Below are 18,108 nucleotides of genomic sequence, written 5' to 3' on the forward strand. Positions count from 1 at the left end.
ATCTCTCCACACTTCAGGCTCTCTGCCTTTATTCCTGATGAAGGGCTTTTGCCTGAAATGTCGATTTTGCTGCTCCTTGGATGCTGCCTGAACTGCTGTGCTCTTCCAGCACCACTAATCCAGAATTGAGGGACTGAATGGTCTACTTCTTCATGTATTAGAACCAGTTGTCAACTTTCCTTTCCTCTTCAAGCAGTGATGAACCTGTCAACACTTGTTGACAACACTGATGGCTTGCCAATTTTATTGCACTAAAATCTGAAGATGAAAATAGCTAGTTGGGAGTGGCACACTGGCTCAGTGGTTAGCATTGCTGCCTCACAGCACCAGGCACCCAGGTTTAATTCCAGCCTTGGGCAACTATCTGTATGGCGTTTACACATTCTCCCTGTGTCTTCACGGGATTCCCCCAGGTGCTCTGGTTTCCTCCTACACTCCAAAGATGTGCAGTTTAAGTGGATTGGCCATGCTATGATACCCCGTAGTTTCCAGGGGTGTGCAGATTAGATGGATTAGCCATTGTAAATGTGGGGTTATGGGAATAGGGTGGGATGTTCTTTGAAGGCTGGTGTGACTCAATAGGCTTTTATGGCCTTTATCTGCACTGTAGGGACTCTATGATGGTAGATTTCCAAATGAATTTCCAACCCAAAAATCAGCCTTGTTATCCTTTGTCAGGTTGTTATTTCCACCCCCCCTCAGAAACATGCCTGCCTCAATGGGCAACAAGCCTCCCTACATTCAGATTTCTTTTCTCTAATAGCTAATTAAGTGAAGCATATATATATATAAAGAAGATCTTCATAGCAGCACCAAGAGGGTCAGGTGAATTGGCCATACTAAATTGCCTGTAGTGTTAGGTAAGGGGTAAATGTAGGGGTATGGGTGGGTTTCGCTTCGGCGGGTCGGTGTGGACTTGTTGGGCCGAAGGGCCTGTTCCCACACTGTAATCTAATCTAATCTAATTGCTTGTTAGATTACATTTTTAAAAATTTGTATGTTACAAATCCCATCATTTAACCTGACAACTAATCTTTCTTTATGAATACAATATAAGAAGCATCAGTTTATTTCAGCAGGAATATATAGTCCACTTTCACATGCTTCTAGATAAAATACAATATCATTTTCTTCTTTTCTATGATAACTATAAACTCCATTCCAAAGTTCCAACCCTCAATTATTTGTGCAAAGTGGTTTGTAATCTGCTTTTATCACAGTGTAATACAAAATAAAACTGAGATTAACCCACTCAGTTTTTCCTCTATTCTAAATAGCTAACTTGATATTTATTGTGCAACACCTCATGTATGTATGCTTCCAGCAATGTATCTTTAGCTACTGCAGCAGTGATTATGAAATCTCTTGTGACAAAAGAGGTATTGAAAGATCCATGAGATAATTAGTATAGCTCACTGTTTTATGCAAATGTTATATTCACAGGATTAACATTAAGGACTTTGTTACAGAGTAGCATGCTTCCAACACCCAAATATTTGCCTAATATCAAAACATTGTAGCTTGTGGGACTACATGGCCATTAAATGTTGGTGCACTAAGTTTCTACTCCTATTTATTTTTCAGATGAGAGACCAGTTACAATTTTTCACTCAAGACATTACTAATTAAAGTTTTGTGGTTACATTTGTTAAATGAAAATCCAGAGGGACAGTGAGAAATGAATGGGAAATGTATCATTTACATTTGTGTAGGATCTTATTTACTCCCTCTGCCTAGCAGAAGCTGAATGGTGGACTAAAATTTAAAATTATAGTTGCCAAGGATACCCATCTAATAGCCAGTAATGTTCTCATCGAAAATTGAATATCTAATAGCATAATCAAGGGCCCTGTGGAAATTTGACATGACAAAGCTGTTGGAGAGTGGCTCCAAGACTGAAAGAAGTCCAGAATGCCAAATTATTATAATTTAATAAAAAATGTGCAACATGAAGTGGAAGTGCTTCCTTGGTTGTCACAAACAAACCTTGAGCTCACACTGCTGTTTTTTTCCCACCACCTTCCTCAACTGCAATGATCTCGTAGGAAATTGTGGGTACTGCAGATACTGGGGATCTTCCTGATGAAGGGCTTTTGCCCAAAACATCGTTTTTCCTGCTCCTCGGATACTGCCTGACCTGCTGTGCTTTTTCAGCACCACTCTAATCTTGACTGCAACAATCCCTAGACAGTTCCTGATCACTGGGGGTTATTCTGTCTGCTCACTGATAGGCTTCTTCCAACTGATTTAATGGCCAGACAACAGCTACCTTCCACCTTAACAACTGTTTTTCCCCTTCAGGAAGTCAATCTGTGGCATGTTAATGAGAGTTGGCTGTTAAAATTGACTGGGCATCTATTCCAGTTTGGCTGCATTGAAACTTGCACTTAAAAAGTGATTCTTATCTGTTACATGGAAGATGGAGACACTGCACATACAGCAAATGGGAATTATTGAGAAGACGGTGAGTCCTTAGCAATCAGCAAGATTGGTTCAATACTTGTTACTTTTTGCTTGGTGGCATTTTATGAGGAACTGAGAACCACTCAGTTGTACAAATTGCCATAAAGTCAAAAAGCTATGAAACCAGATGGCTAACCCAGCAATGACCAATATATTTCCCTTCATTCTTCTATCTGCATTCTGCAGAGACCATTCCCTTTGCAACTCCTTCATTAGGTCCACACTCCCCACCAACCTCAACTCCACCGACACCTTCCCCTCCCACCGCATGAGATGCAAAACCTGCGTCCTCACCTCCGTGCAAGGCCCTAAAGGATCATCTTAAATCCGACTGAGATTTTCCTATACATCCTCCCACCTCATTCATTGTGTCCGTTGCTCTTGATGTGGTCTCCTCTACATGGGGGAGAGTGAGCGCCAACTCACACAGCGGTTCAGAGAACACCTCCAGTCCACACGCCCAAAACAACCCCACCATCTTGTGGCCAACCACTTCAACCCCCTCTCACACTGCCCCAAGGGCATGCAAATCCTGGCCCTCCTCCACTACAAAATCAAAATTACCCAACGACTGGATGAAGAACGCCTCATCTTCCGCCTCGGGAGTCTACACCCACATGACATCAACACTGACTTCACCAGTTTCCAGATCTTCCCCCTCCTCATTCCAGATCCAATCCTCTAACTTGACACTGCCCTTTTGAACCGACCTACCTGTCCATCTTCCTTCCCATCTGTCTGCTCCTCACCGATGCAATCACCTCCTACCTGCAACCACCCATCATCATCCCACCTACCTTCCTCCGAGTCTCACCCTCACCCCTCCATTTATCTCTCAACCCCCTTCCCCCTCCAGATGAAGGGCTTATGCCTGAAGCATCGACTCTCCTGCTTCTCAGATGCTGCATGACCTGCGGTGCTTTTCCAGTGTCACACCTTTTGACTCTGACTCTCCAGCATCTGCAGTCCTCTCTTGCTCCTAGGCACTAGAAGCATCAATAGTACTGACCTGGTGATTCTCCCAAGTGTATTTCATGAACATTATTGCAAATGGAGAGAGCTGTCCCTCAGACTAGTCAAGCAACCGCCTTGAATAAAAATACTCACTCAGTCATATCTTTCAGACAAATGCCACAGATAACTACATCATCATCCCTGTATCTCAAAATCCAGACTTCACAATGAACATACACTCCATCATGTTGTGGGGCAGTTCCATCATGCTGAATGGGACAAATTCAGATCAAATTATGCAGCTCAAAGCTGGGCAGCCAAGAGGCTGTGGGGGCCATCTGCAGCAGAATGGTATTCAACCACAATCTGTAACCTAATGATATGACATAATCCTCATTCTAGCAGGAGATCATTGGTTCAATGATGAATGTTCAAAGGCATACCAGAATTTATGCAATGCATGCCCAAATCCAAATATGGTTGCAGTTGTTGGGATGATGATGGGTAGTTCCAGAACATTTCTGCAGGGTTCCTCAGGATGGTCCTAAGCCCAAACAGCATCAACTGTTTCATCGTGACATTCTTTTGATCATTAGATTAGAAATGAAGATATTCTCTGATGCTTGCATAATGTTGGGTACCATTTGCTACTCTTCAGATAGTGAAGCTTCCTGTGCCAACACACAGCAAGACCTGGAGAACATTCAGGCTTATAATGATAAGTGCCAGGTGATGATCATTTCCAATAAGGAAGAGTCTAATTATTTACTTTGACGCTCATCATTGAATCCCCACAATCAACATTCCTATGTAGATGATTTGTACAAACATTAATGTAAAAAAAGGACAATGAAATATCAACCTTTTTCTCAATGAGGCTGGAATATACAGGTGAGGAAGTTATAGAAGTATTAAAGAAACAGTAACATTAATTGGGTGTGCAGGGCAAAATTGCAAAATCTCAAAACATGTAAGAATTGTGAACACTGAGATGGGATCGTGGATTGCCTTTGAAATGGCATAAAAAGACTAGTGGAATGGGTGGACCAATGCCAGCAAAATTAATGCAGAGAAGTGTACAGTGATATATTTCAATCTAAAAAGGATACAATTCCACAATGTGTTGGACCACAATGGCCTGAGGATATTGGTGCACAAATCATATAAGATGAAAAGGATAATTGAGAAAGCAGTTAATATGGCATATTGAACTGTAGGCTTTGCAGATGGGAGCATAAAGTCAAAGCAAAGGAATTATGTCAATCTTTTAAAAAAAACTTTTGGCTTCAACTGCAGTTGTGCCTCAGGAAGGATATGCAGGCTATAGAAATGTTTAAAAGACTGCTTCTGGGTGAAAGGAAACAGAAATGTTGATATCTGGGGCTATTTGCTTTAGAGAAGGTTTAAAATTGTGAGATTCCTGGACAGGATAAAAGGGGAGTAGCTACTCCAGTAGTGGAAGAGTTGAAATCCAGAGGACTCTGATTTAAGGTGACTGGTAAAAGAACCAGGTGGTGATCAAAAAAAACTTTATGTACCATGTGGTCAGAACCTGGAAGAGACTTACTGTGTGTGTAGTGGTGGTCTTTCAATCATGGGTTTCGAAAGAAAATGAGATAATGATCTGGACAGAAAAGAACTGTCGGACTACAAAAATGTGATTAGATGAGTAGCACTTACAGAGAACCAGCACTGAGCTATTAGGCCAAATATCTTCCTTGTGCGTGTTGTAACTTTTCTATGATTATAAATGATGGGCCAGCTTTGCAGAATCTTGACCATAACCCATCTGATCTGATGCAATCAGTTTGGACACTGCACCTCCAAGTGGATGTATTGGCCATTGGCCTTGGAAAAGGTACAACATTCATTCACATGAATAAGATGTGAAAAGGATAGGTTTTGAGTACAAATTGCAGAAACAACACATTGTCCATTCTTTCAGATCACTGAAGGGTGATCTAACAATTATTTAAAATTATAAAGGCACTTGCCAGAATAGATACAAAGAAATAGATCTGTGGATTGGCGAGTACAGATTTACAATTAGAACCAAACAAAAACAGAAATAGCTGGAGGAACTCAGCAGGTCTGGCAGCATTTGTCAATAGAAAGCAAAGTTAACGTTTTGAGTATAGTGAGCCTTCTTCAGCACACTTTACAAGGCCATTCAAGTGCAAATTCAGGGAGTCTTTTTTAATAGAAAAGAAGAGTTCTAAAAATCTGGAAATTTCTCTATCACAAAGGTCATGGTGTTGGATCATTTGAAATTTTCAAGACTGGGATTAATGGGATTTTTTCAGCAATGGTATCAAGGATTATAGATAAAAAGGTAGATATCAAGAGTTGAGGTACAAATCATCCATGATTTAATAAACTTCAAAGCATAGAGATCCATTAAACCATTCTGCAAAAATGTCATAGTGAGTTGAACATTAACCATATTGAAATAGTTGTTTATTGTCTTTAAATAAGAAATATAATTATACTGGAAAACAAATACAAATATAGTAATAGTCTCAAAAGGTAAATAATATCTATTTAATTATAATTGGTCACACTAGCCCAATAGGTAGAATGTTCCAGTCATATTGTTATTGTAATTATAGAGTTCCATTCTGTTCCATTTTCTACTAATGGAGTGTGATTAAAATTCTTCCATAAAAAATGTTTAAACCCAGACAATTATCCCATGTAAACATTTTTGTTCCTCTGATTTAATATGCAAAATATTAATTCTAAAATATCATATAACAGCAATGATAACAAGTCCTGAATGTTGGTCTTACTTCGAAAATATTTCCTTGTAAGACAAAATGCGTATTTTTTCTTCACAAAACATGATCGTGTTTGAATTTAAGTATGTCATAAATAACATGCACTGGTTCATATATTTTGTTGCGGTTCTGCTATTTTTTATTTTAACCAAATTCTAAACTCATTTCAATTGAAATAATAACTTGATCTTCATTCGTTCAGGATCACATATAATTTTGGGCCGATCCACCAACACACATGCACACGCTCTGTAACACATATTCCAAAATTTGCTTCAGTTCTATAATATTTTCCTTATTTGTCTCCAGTTTACCTTCCCCCTCCCATAACTCTGTGTTCTTGTGAATATATCGATTGCTACTAGGTGAGAGTTCTGCAGAACACTACAGATCTGTAATGCTAACCCCAGCTGACATTTTGCTTCCTAATCTGTGTTACCATGGTTAATTGAAGTACTACACAATCAGTAAGAAGTATGGGATGAGTTAATTCAGCAGAAACCAGAAACTAAACTTCAGACCTTTATTATTTGCATGTTTCAAGTGCATAAAAATCAGTGCGCCTCCCAAATAATTTACCAAGGAAATATTTCCTTTTTTTAATATCTATTTTCTATATCTACAACACATTAGCCAGTCCCCTCCCAGTTACTTGTCACTGTCACTCTTGAGACCACCATTAGGAAATGACTTGACTTTTTATTGAATTTCTGTCTTTATCTGATTGAGGTTTGGAATCAGAAATAGCTGCTTATATCTCACATGGCACAATTTTTAAAGCAACATAATGCAGTGACATTTGTGTGGCATGGTTCAGAAATGTACACGGTGGCTCAGTGGTCAGCTCTGCTGCCTCACAGCTCCAGGGACTTTGGTTTGATTCCAGCCTCAGAGCACTGTCTGTGTGGAGTTTGCACATACTCCCTGTGTCTGCGTGGGTGTCCTCCAGGTGCACTAGTTTCCTCCCACAATCCAAAGACGTGCAGGTTAGGTGAATTGGCCATGTTAAATTGCCTGTAGTATTCAGGGATGTGCAGGTTAGGTGCATTGGTCAGGGGTAAATATAGGATACTAGGGGAATGGGTCTGGGTGGGTTACTCTTCAGAAGATCAGTGTGAACTTGTTGGGCTGAAGGGCCACACTGTTTCCCCATCTATAAATGGGGACATTGCAATTAATGAGTCCTTTAATTTACACTCCGGCAAGCTATCTCTGGAGCATGATACCAGATCAGATTCTGAAACTTCTTAAACTTCTGTCCAATAGTTAACACTGTCTTGAAGTAAAAAAAATCCAATTTTAAAACTCTATAGTAACACAAGAATGAAAAAGTCCTACTTTTCTGGGTTCCAGATTTTACAATCATCTTAATGTATAACTTCACAAAGGTTATATGCAATATATTAATTCTAAATCAACCTAGAAATTTAAACACCAACAAGAAACAATCATCCTTGAGAGATCACTATCGGAAAGTTCAGTATTCCATCACGTTTGGTTGCTTCCATTTCTATATAATCAAGAAATAGTTCGTTTGTTGTGTTAAACAGGGGCCTTTTATATAATCTATTTGTACAATACAGACTGATCAGTCCAAGGAGTACACAGAACATGTTCACAAGCTGCTTATGCACGCTCACTACAGTCTACTAACAGGCTTATCAAGTGGAAGTAAAACTGATACAGTACTTGTCTGTTATCAATTGTATTAGAATTTCCTGATATTATATAGCTATTTTCTTCCTTGCCATTGCCAGAAGATTAGTTTTTGTTGCAAAACTTAGCACAGTGCCTTCGCTCTCAATTGTAATGTATGAATTATGTTGTGGACGTTGTCACCCTGCTGTCTCATTGAATAGACTGATGGCATAGTTCCTGTTATTTTCCCAAGGGCAATTTGTCATAGTATAAAAACTGTCTGATTTGCCCCAGAGGCGATGCATTAACTTCTGTATTTATCTCAACAGGGGGAAAAAATCCTTCCCTGGTAAATTTCATTTCAGTGTAATTTTAAACTGATTGAACTTCAAAGCTTATTGTTCATAAGCCCTTAAGCAAATTAAGTTGAACGACTGCAATCGTATTGGTTTTCGACAGCATCTTCACATGCAAACAGCTAATCCTATATTCAACCAATTTACCATTCACTGACGAATAATAATCACATTTCATCATTTTCCTTTGACTTCTATATATTAATTTTCTATGACGTCTTCCATGAGACACATTATGTTCCATTTATTTTAAGTGACCCCTCTGTTGCAATACGTACATGAAAATCATCTCCCAATTCTGCTTCCTAAAGTCTTTTCTTTTAGGTTTCAGGAAACTCACGCTGCAATTCGCAATGACAGTTATAATCATTCTCATATTTTCAATCACTAAACGTGTCAAGGAAGCAAGTGTCCATTCGGCAAGTAATTTAAACTTCTGACGACTACTTCTGTACAGTTAGTCCGCTTAATAATAGTAAAAAAAAAGAAATTGAATCGTCTCCTCCATTTAATAAACTGACCCCTCTGCCGACTATTAAATTGCAATTCCTTGTAGATTACTTTATTTACTTGCCTGGCTGCCCTAATCCTTGATTTGACCGAATGTGATTTAAAAGAACGTTTTGAAATGACAAGACTATTCTCTTCACTATATGTCATCATTTCCATCATCAAGTTGCCGTGCTTTCAACGATACTCACATCTCTGGTTGCGGCGTTTACCTTTGACCATACTCATTCTAAAAGGGTCCAGATTCCTTCTATCGTAATCCTACTCCAGGACAATAAAAACAAAATATGCTGCTCCTTCTTCTCTGACAGGCAGTTGCTCCACTCACCGATTACTGATCTAACACCAACAGCTTGGATGATACCATTCCCTTGAAATGACAGGGGAGTAAGAACCTTCATTCTGCAGTCTTTCTCACTATGAATCCTTAAAAATAAGTGTTTTGTCGAATTGCGCTTCAAGCAGCAAATGCTCTCAATGGACCAAATGCAACATAGGTAGAATCTACACTAAACTAATTATGATTTTGCAAAATCTTAAGCCAGAATTTCCAATGTGCCTTTGCTCAATACTGTTTCTTTTTGACAGCTCTTTCGCACATTCTAACTGATTTTTCAGAAGAGTTCATTAATTCATACAATTTACTGGCATGTGCAATATTCCTGAGTGTACAGTGTGGGTGCTTGTGGCTCAGTAGTAGTGTCCTCACTATAGGCTAGAAGGCCTGGGTTCAGAGATGGATCATAAACCTGTCTGAGCAGGTTAATTAAAATATCTACAGCTGAGAAGTGTCTTCAATGGGTAGGCAGTTCAGAATCAGGCAGTGTGTTATGTTTTACATTTAACTTAATCTATAGCTAACATGAGCTGAAATTATAACCTTTCAGGCTGCCATTCAAATACCTACACAAGAAGCAGAGATGCATATACGCCTGTTGTGTCTTTTAAATAAAATAGTTACGCATGACCAGAATTTTTCATTATTCTCAAATACAACCTTCAATACTGGTATTAATTGAATGTAATTGGATTAACTGGATTGCCATCAGTGGATCAATATGTTTATAGAGGATTCATTATAGGACCCATCCTCATAGACATAGCTTCCACCCCTCATAGACATGCCCATCCTCGTGGCACACCACTTTCCCACATCTGTTGGAAAGTGAAAAGGCTCTATCTTTGGAACTAATGAACAAAACCATTAAAACAAACACTTTGTTTTTCAAATGGCACTTTGCTACTCCCAGAATTGCATACAGGGTCTTGGAGACTAAGTTTCAATCCTGGAGACTCAATGGCTGATTGCTGTTTCCCACAGGATCCTTAGCAGAAGAGTGTTTGCAAAGTAAACCTATGTTCCCTGTTGGGTCACTCAGCTTGCAACAATATTTATGGACAACTTTGCACTGAAATAAATGTACTGCCAAATAGAATCACAGAGTAACACAGCACAGAAACTGGCCCTTTTTGATCCTCCATGTCAAACAAGCACCAAATACACTAATCCCATTTGTCTGCACTTGGTCCATTGACTCCTGTGCCCTGGCATTTTAAGTGCTTGTCCAGATACTTCTTAAATGTTGCAAGAGTACCTGTCCCCAATACCCTCTCAGGTAGCGCATTCCATATTTCTATCACCCTCTGGGTAAAAATAATTTTTCTCAGATCTCCTTGCTCTTCACCTTAAACTTATGTCTCTGGTCTTAGACACATCTGCCATAAGGAAAATATTCCATCTATTCTGTCTATGCCTCTCGTAATTTTGTATAACTGAATCAGATCCCTCCTCAGCCTCCTATGCTCCAAGGAAAACAAACCCAGTCATTCATCATAACTGACTTTTCATTCCAGGCAACATCATGCTGAAACTCCTCTGCACGCTGTCCAGTGTAAGCATGTTTTGCCGATAGCATAGTGACCAGAACTGCCCAGAGTATTTTATCTGTGGTCTAACAATGTTTTATAAAGTTGTAACAAGACTACCTTGCCTCTATATTCTATGCCTTGGCAAATGAAGGCAAGTATCCCATATGCTGAAAATGTGTTGCTGGAAAAGCGCAGCAGGTCAGGCAGCATCCAAGGAGCAGGAGAATCGATGTTTCGGGCATGAGCCCTTCTTCAGGAAGGGCATGAGCCCTTCTTCAAGTATCCCATATGCCATCTTCATGACCTTGTCTACTTGTGCTGACACCTTCAGAGACTGATGGACTTGTATGCCAAGGTCTCTCTGTTCCTCAGTGCTTTCTCGGGACCTACTATTCACTGTGTACTGGTCGTTCTGCAACAGCACGCATTTCCTCAACCAAATTCACTGTAACACGATTGACAAATTGAGGATGCTGTTTCTAAAGTGCGAACTTTTAAAACGTGTGTTGGCTGTAACGTGATTACAGCATCAAAGCTTTATGTAATGTTTCTAAAGCATGATTTTTCTATAATGCGGGGTTGCACAAGAATGCAACCATCACGTTATAGAAGAACTGCCTGCATGCTCTTCCATTATTAGACCTCCCAAAATGTGTCACTTTGCACTTATCTGGAAATTCCATCTTCCATTGCCCTGCCCAATTTACCAACTGATCAATATTAGATACAGCCTAAGTCCATTCTCCTCATTATCAGCAACACTGCCAATTTTCATATTAACTGCAAACTTACAAATTGTACCTTCTACATTCAATCCAAGTCATTAATGCATATAACAAACAGCAAGGGTCTCAGCCTCAACCCGTGCAGTACACCAGTGCAGGTCACAGGCTTCCAATTGCAATGGTATTCCTCCATCACAACTCTTTATCTCATATTTGCAAGCTGATTTGAACATATTAACTATCCTCCAGTCACCTGACATTTCACCATTTAAATCATGCTGCATATATTTGCCAATAAACAGAAGGTTCACAGGGCATCAGGTGCATGTATCCATAACCACATTGAGGGAGGTAGTGTCTACAGTGGGTACATGAGCATTGGTGAATGATACGGGTGGTACAACAGGAATAGCGGAAGAAATAAAGTGGAAGACGCTGGTCTCAACTAAACCCTATGAATATACAAGAAACTCTGAAGGTCAATAGTTGCTTCCACAGGGTAAGTGAACAAAAATTGAAGAAATTGATCTTTGTCACTCTTATATATCTCTGAGTAGCTGGTTACCAATCGGCCTTGTCAGGGAATGATGATAATTTAGGATCATAGAATGATGCAACAGAAGAGGTCAGTCAACATTTATAACTATGGCAGTTCTTCTGCTTTCTACATTATAACTTGTCTATACTTCAAAAATACTCGATTGGCTGTAAAGCACTTTGAGAAGTATGGTGATCATGAAAAAAATACAAACATATTTCTTTCTTTTTGAAGCAGTTATCAAATTAGTCCCACCATTATAGTGCACATATTTGATAAAATTGCATAAATGCATTAATTCAGACAAAACACAGAAGTTTAGAACACAGTGAAAATTATTTGGTTCATTTTCGAGGCTATTCAACAGACCACCTTTTATCTGTATCCCTATCAGTTACTACCCTTGATGACTCCCAAACAAATGTTATGTGGTTTATTTTAATTATGGTTTAATTGGAGATATATTTTCTAAATGCATATTTGATCTCGACTTTGAACCTGGTGTAGCTTGCTGTAAATTCTGTCAAAATCGTTGAATGTTTCTGTACCACTTATTCTGCTGAAGCAAATTGCAAAAAAACAATGCATTCCATTAATTTATGGTAAAAGCTTTGAATCCCTGGAGTACAAACATTGTTGCAACCTTTTGAGTCTACTTACAGAAATGTATTTCTGCCTGTCCAAACTACTGGATATCATAGACAGGATTTGAATTTAAATATACTGATGTAGTGAAAAAGATTAAAATAACCATTAATCAACAAAAAAAAAATGTTGGGCACCAGAAAATCTGTAAATGAATTTAAATGTGCTCTTCATGGACTCTGCTGGATGAAGCTGAGATGCACAACACTAATTAGCAATTTTAAAGTTTATTAGATAATTTCACTGTTTATTGCCTCATTGCACATAGACAGAACTAAGGAGGAGCAAGAATTTTTCTTGCTGCCCAATTATAATGACTCTTTCAAATGTTCGTTGTGATATCAGGTTGATTGCAAAGAAAACACTAAAGATTATAGACCATTACAGTAATGGCACATTCTTCTGGAAACAGCTTTACCATTGGGAAACAGCAGCAAGGAAAACAAAGCCTAATCCACTACTGACAGAAATCTATTTTAATACATATCAACATTTGTGTTCAACTTCAATCCCAATCTTAACATTTCTGCAGTGGAAGAGCAGACAATTAAATCTGCTCATTACAATTTAACCACGTGTCAAAGCCACCAGGATAATATCACATTTTCCTTGTCATGTTGTGTTTGTACACAACATTGGTGAGGTCACTTGTCACATACAGTGTTCAATTCTGGTCTCCCTGCTGTAGGAAAGATATTGTTAAACTTTAATGGGTTCAGAAAAGATTTACAAGGATGTTGCCGGGATTGGAGGGTTTGAGCTTTTGAAAAAGGCTGAAGAATCTAGGACTTTTCCCTGCAGGGTCAGAGGCTGAGGAGTGACCTTACAGAAGTTTACAGAATCTTGAGGGATATCATCCATCAACATCATTGGCGGTTCCCCCGCTGATGAGGAAGACTCTCATCCATTCTCAAGGCAAGTCCATAGATGGCTATACAGACCAATACATCTGGCCGATTCCGCAGGTTATGTTACAATTGGGGTAGAAGTTGGTTGTGGGAAGAGGTGAGTGGGGCATTAGTGTAGCAGTGTGTTCCTTAAACTGTTTCACCTGGCTTCTGCTTTTTTTCCAATAGCAAGTTCCGAGGTGCTTAACACCTTCCTGGATGCTGCTCCTCCACTTTGAATGGCCTTGGGCCAGTGATTCTCAGGTGTCTGTGGGAATGCTGCACTTCAGCAGTGAGACTTTGAGGGTATCACTGAAGTGCTTCCTCTTCCTACCTGAGGCTCACCTGCTGTTTCGGAGTTGGGAACAGAGCACCTGCTTGTGTTAGTCATGTGGACAATGTGCCCAGCAGCCCATTGCAGCTGATCAAGGCTGGCTAGTTCCTTGATGCTGGGGATGTTGGCTGGTCGAGGATGCTGGTGTCAGTGTGAATTTCTTCCCAGCAGATTTGCAGGATCTTGCACAGGCAGCGTTGGTGATTCTGCTCCACCGCCTTGGAGGTGTCTGCTGTAGACAGTCCACATCTCAGAGCCATATAGGAGTGCGGGAACCACCACAGCTCTGTAAACCATGATCTTGTCAGATCTGATGTTGCTGTTCTCAAACATCATTTTCCTCAGGCAGCCTAAAGCTGCACTAAAACACCGCAGGCGGTGCTGGATCTCTTCATCAATAACTGCTTTGGCCAACAGAACATTCCTGACTTACTGAAAATGGTCCTCTTGAACCATCTCCTCCCCGTGGCTGAGGAACTCCTCCCAGAATCGTAGTGTGGCTCTTGGCCACACAGGGGCACAATGGATATGATTTTCACCACGCAACAGCTGCAGGAGAAATGTAGAGGTGACCTCCGACCTTACAAAGACCTTTGACACCATCAGTCAGAAGCATTATTTAGTATCCTTCTCCACTTTGGCTTCACCATGAAGTTTGTCACCATCTTTCTCCTGTTTCATAATGACAAGGAAGTTGTAGTAATGACAAATGGCTCCACCACCGACCCATTCCCCGTTCGGACTGTTGTCAAGCAGGGGCTGCGTCATCACCCCAACATTGTTTTCAATGCTTCATCTTGCTCCCGACAAGCTCCCATTTGGAGTGGAGCTAACTTGCAGAATCTATGAAAAAATATTCAACCTCTGCAACCTTCAAGCCAAAACCCCAAAGTCATGCCAACCCAGTGTCATCGACCTGCAATATGTGGATAATGCTTGCATACTTGCAGAATCAGAGCATGTATTCCAGACCATCGTCAGCACCTTTACAGAGGCATATGAGAGCATGGGTCTCATTCTGAACATCTGTAAGATGATGGTCCTCCCCCAATTTGGCCTGGCATTGTGAAGCAAACCTCCAATCATCAAGGCCTATGGGGAGGCTCTAGAGAACATGAGGAGCAAGGCGAGTAGCAAGTTCTTTTTCCCTGGTTAGGGGAGTCCAAAACTAGACTGTATAGGTTTAATGTGAGATGGGAAAGATTTAAAAGGGACCTGAGGGGTAACTGTTTCCTGCAATGAGTGGTGCATATATGGAATGAGTTGCCCAAGGAGGAGGTGGTGGTGGGTACCATTACAACATTTTAAAGACACCTGGATGAGTACATGAGTAGGAAGAGTCTGGGTCAAATGCTGGCAAAAGAGATTAAATCAATTTAGGATATCTGGTTGGCACGGACGAACTGGACTAAAGGGTCTGTTTCTATGCTGTATAATTCAATGACTAATCATATTTCAGAATAATTAACATTTTTGTGATCTGTTGCAGCATAATGGCATGCTGAAATAATACAAACTTTATGACTGTGATTTTGGGAAAAAAAAATGTACAGAAAACCCATTAAATCTTTAAGAAATCTTCTGTGCTTTGAATTTACTGTTTACTGTGAGCATCCCTTAATCAAAAATACATTTTCTACCAAAGTGTCAAATTATCCAGTATTTAGTTAAAAATCTGATTCAATAATAAGAATAAGACAATTAAAATCTTTCTTTGATGATAAATGCTTTAGTAGAATGGAGTTATATATTGAAAAGGACAGAAAAGTGGAAAATCATTCAAGATTTTTATTTTGCTCTAAGTAACCTCTGCAACTCAACACAATGATAATTAGACATACTGCCAAATAAAACTGCTGCTATTTCAACCTGAACTAAAAAGTACACCACAGTAGCTTAAAACAAGATGGTAAATCAGAAATAAATGCCATTATAATTAAAGTCCTTAAGGAAAACTAAAAATATTGAATTAAGTAAATGCAGTTAAAATATATAGAGTTGCAAATGATAGGATATCTAGCATCATTCTAAATACCTTTCTAGTACCTTTGTTCAATGAAATAATCGTGTTTCCCCCATTGTTGTTAAAATAAAACATAATGAAGTGTGAATACCAAGCATGTAAATGAATTTTGAAGTTATTCTTTTATGGGTGCAACAATACATTTATAATGCTTTAAGTAGTTCTTCGCAAGTATTTACATTTTGAATAACTTATACTGTATTTGGTTTTAGTACTTGATTAAAGAAGAATAACTAGTACTTGTCACTACAGTAGAATGTGAATGATTATATATCTGAGGCTATAGGGTGCTCATATAAAATACTTATTTCTATACCTATGCCTTAGTAAAGAAAAGAAAGTTTCTCATCAATATGATAGAAGAATACTGAAAACTACTCTTACAATGGATTAGATTCACCAAAAGATACATTAAATTAATTCTAATTATGGCCTAATTTCCTGTAGCACATGACTGAAGTCATTTTAAAGAGAAAAAGATCAAGTTCTAAATTTGCTGTTTACTCAGCACACATCGGACAATAACACTCTGCTCTTGCTTATGCATGTGAATACTACTCATTAATCCCAAGAAAGTTACATTTCAGAAGTCGGTGAAGAGATTTCTAATTGACTGAAGAACATAAATATCTAGGGCAGCATTTTCCCATCCCTAGTTGCTGTGAGCGGTGACAAGAAAGGTGAGATGATATGGTGAAAATGAAAAAAAAATCAGATTCTTGATGTTGAAAAATGTTTTACTATTTTCCCATGAAACCAGAAATGGCAACTTCAGAAACTCTGTTGAGTGACAACTGTCTTATTTTCAAGATTTGCACTTCCTTAAAGCTTCACCTCATTTATACACCACTTCCAATTCACCTCTCCTGCACTAAGAAACGAGATGACGATAATTTCTGACATCTAAATGAGAGCAGGTACCTGGTGACTGTAGCTCAATGAATGCTTATGCTACCCATCATTCAACTGCGTCTTCATAACAAAATCCTTGTATGCTTCACAATCATCTTCCTCTTTGAAACTTTGTTCATGCAAGTTAGTAGCAACAAATCACCAAACTTACCATGTCATTTCAGATCAACTTCCCCACCTTTTCAGCTTGAATTCAACACTTTGGAGCTCAGGGACATCTACGACTTGCATGCTTCTGCCAGGTCACTTTGTGTGCATGACATACTGACAGTTTATTATCTGGATGCATCTTATACTTGCTTTCTTAGTGCTTATTAATTTTGAACTCATTTTGATGCTGTCAGGCTTTACATTATTCAAATTGTTTTTGTAGTGCACATTCACTGACTTCAACTCTGACTTCAAGCCATTGTGTGGCTCACATTACTCTTTTAGTACACAGGGTCTCTAGTGATTGGTTACAGGCTGCCAGTCTCTGGGGTTTACAATGCTTTTTAGTGCAGAGGGCAAGGCAGGCAGCTTGTGATGGTGGAGTATACTGAATAGTCAGATAGGAGGTGGACATGTTGCTGTGCAGCATTGCGCTACGTCAATGTCACAAATGCAGCATGTTCCAGCAGTTTATGTAACAAACTCGATTCATGTGTTCCCAGCAAATGGTAATGTGTGAAAGCGAAAAGGGACCAAGTGCTTAATATGGTGAAGGGGGACTGTGGTCAGTTGTGGGCTATCATCACAGTTAGCTGGGCTTGTTCAATTACACTCCAGGGGGATGACCATGCCAGTCAGGCACTTGGTCCACCAGAGTCCAGGGATCTGTGACCATGCGGTTCACAGATTGGGCCTGGAGGGCTAGAACAAGCAATCTGTGATAATAGGTAGGTTAATTGGGATGCAGTTGAAACATCAATTGATAGGGTGGGTCACTTTTTTCCTGCGATGAGACAAAAGTTGGGATTGAGTATGATGGCATGGATATAACAGCAGTTAGTGGTGATGTAGGAGAGGTGGTAACAATGAATGAAGAAGTGCAGAGGGCAGGAAGGGTTAGGAATTTGGTGAGGCGGGAGCGGTGGAATGAGGTGGATAATTCCTCTGGGCCATGTCCTGAATGTTGAGACTCGAGCATCACAGTATGAGGAGTTGTTTCTAGCTGCAGCATCAGAAGTGATGTAAAGCAAGGCTTCAAATATCGTAGCAGAGGCAGGAAAGGTGGAATGCCCCAGCAATGGTGAACACTTCAACCTCTCTAGCTGTGTGATTCCCATAGAGACAGAGAGTAAAGCATCCCAGAGTTCATAATTAATTATTAATGAGGTTCATTATTAACTAACTAAAGAGCAGAAGATTGCGTGAGTGAAGTAACTGTGAGCCATGGTAAATCAGGCACCACGCATCTCACTCCATAAAAGACTTGAACTGAAATAGGAAAATGCCTCAGTTAATGTGGATTAAGCCTTTTGCTTTACACCCTTCC

At 39.5% G+C, this 18,108-nt stretch overlaps 1 protein-coding gene across 5 annotated transcripts in view; it reads right to left on the reverse strand.

The window, feature by feature from the left end:
- The window catches only part of LOC122549028 (RNA-binding Raly-like protein), a 634,594-nt gene that overhangs the window by 315,941 nt on the left and 300,545 nt on the right, over window positions 1-18,108 (reverse strand). The window contains exon 1 of one of the 5 annotated variants that reach the window (XM_043688165.1): window positions 8,890-9,019. The exons of the other annotated variants lie outside the window; for them this stretch is intronic. Coding sequence (XP_043544100.1) covers window positions 8,890-8,926 — 37 coding nt within the window. The 5' untranslated portion in view covers window positions 8,927-9,019. Of the gene's footprint in view, window positions 1-8,889; window positions 9,020-18,108 lie in introns of those variants that run through there. 5 annotated transcript variants of the gene reach the window in all.

The sequence above is a fragment of the Chiloscyllium plagiosum genome, chromosome 4 (assembly GCF_004010195.1).
Source record: "Chiloscyllium plagiosum isolate BGI_BamShark_2017 chromosome 4, ASM401019v2, whole genome shotgun sequence".
NCBI classification, from domain to species: Eukaryota; Metazoa; Chordata; class Chondrichthyes; order Orectolobiformes; family Hemiscylliidae; genus Chiloscyllium; species Chiloscyllium plagiosum.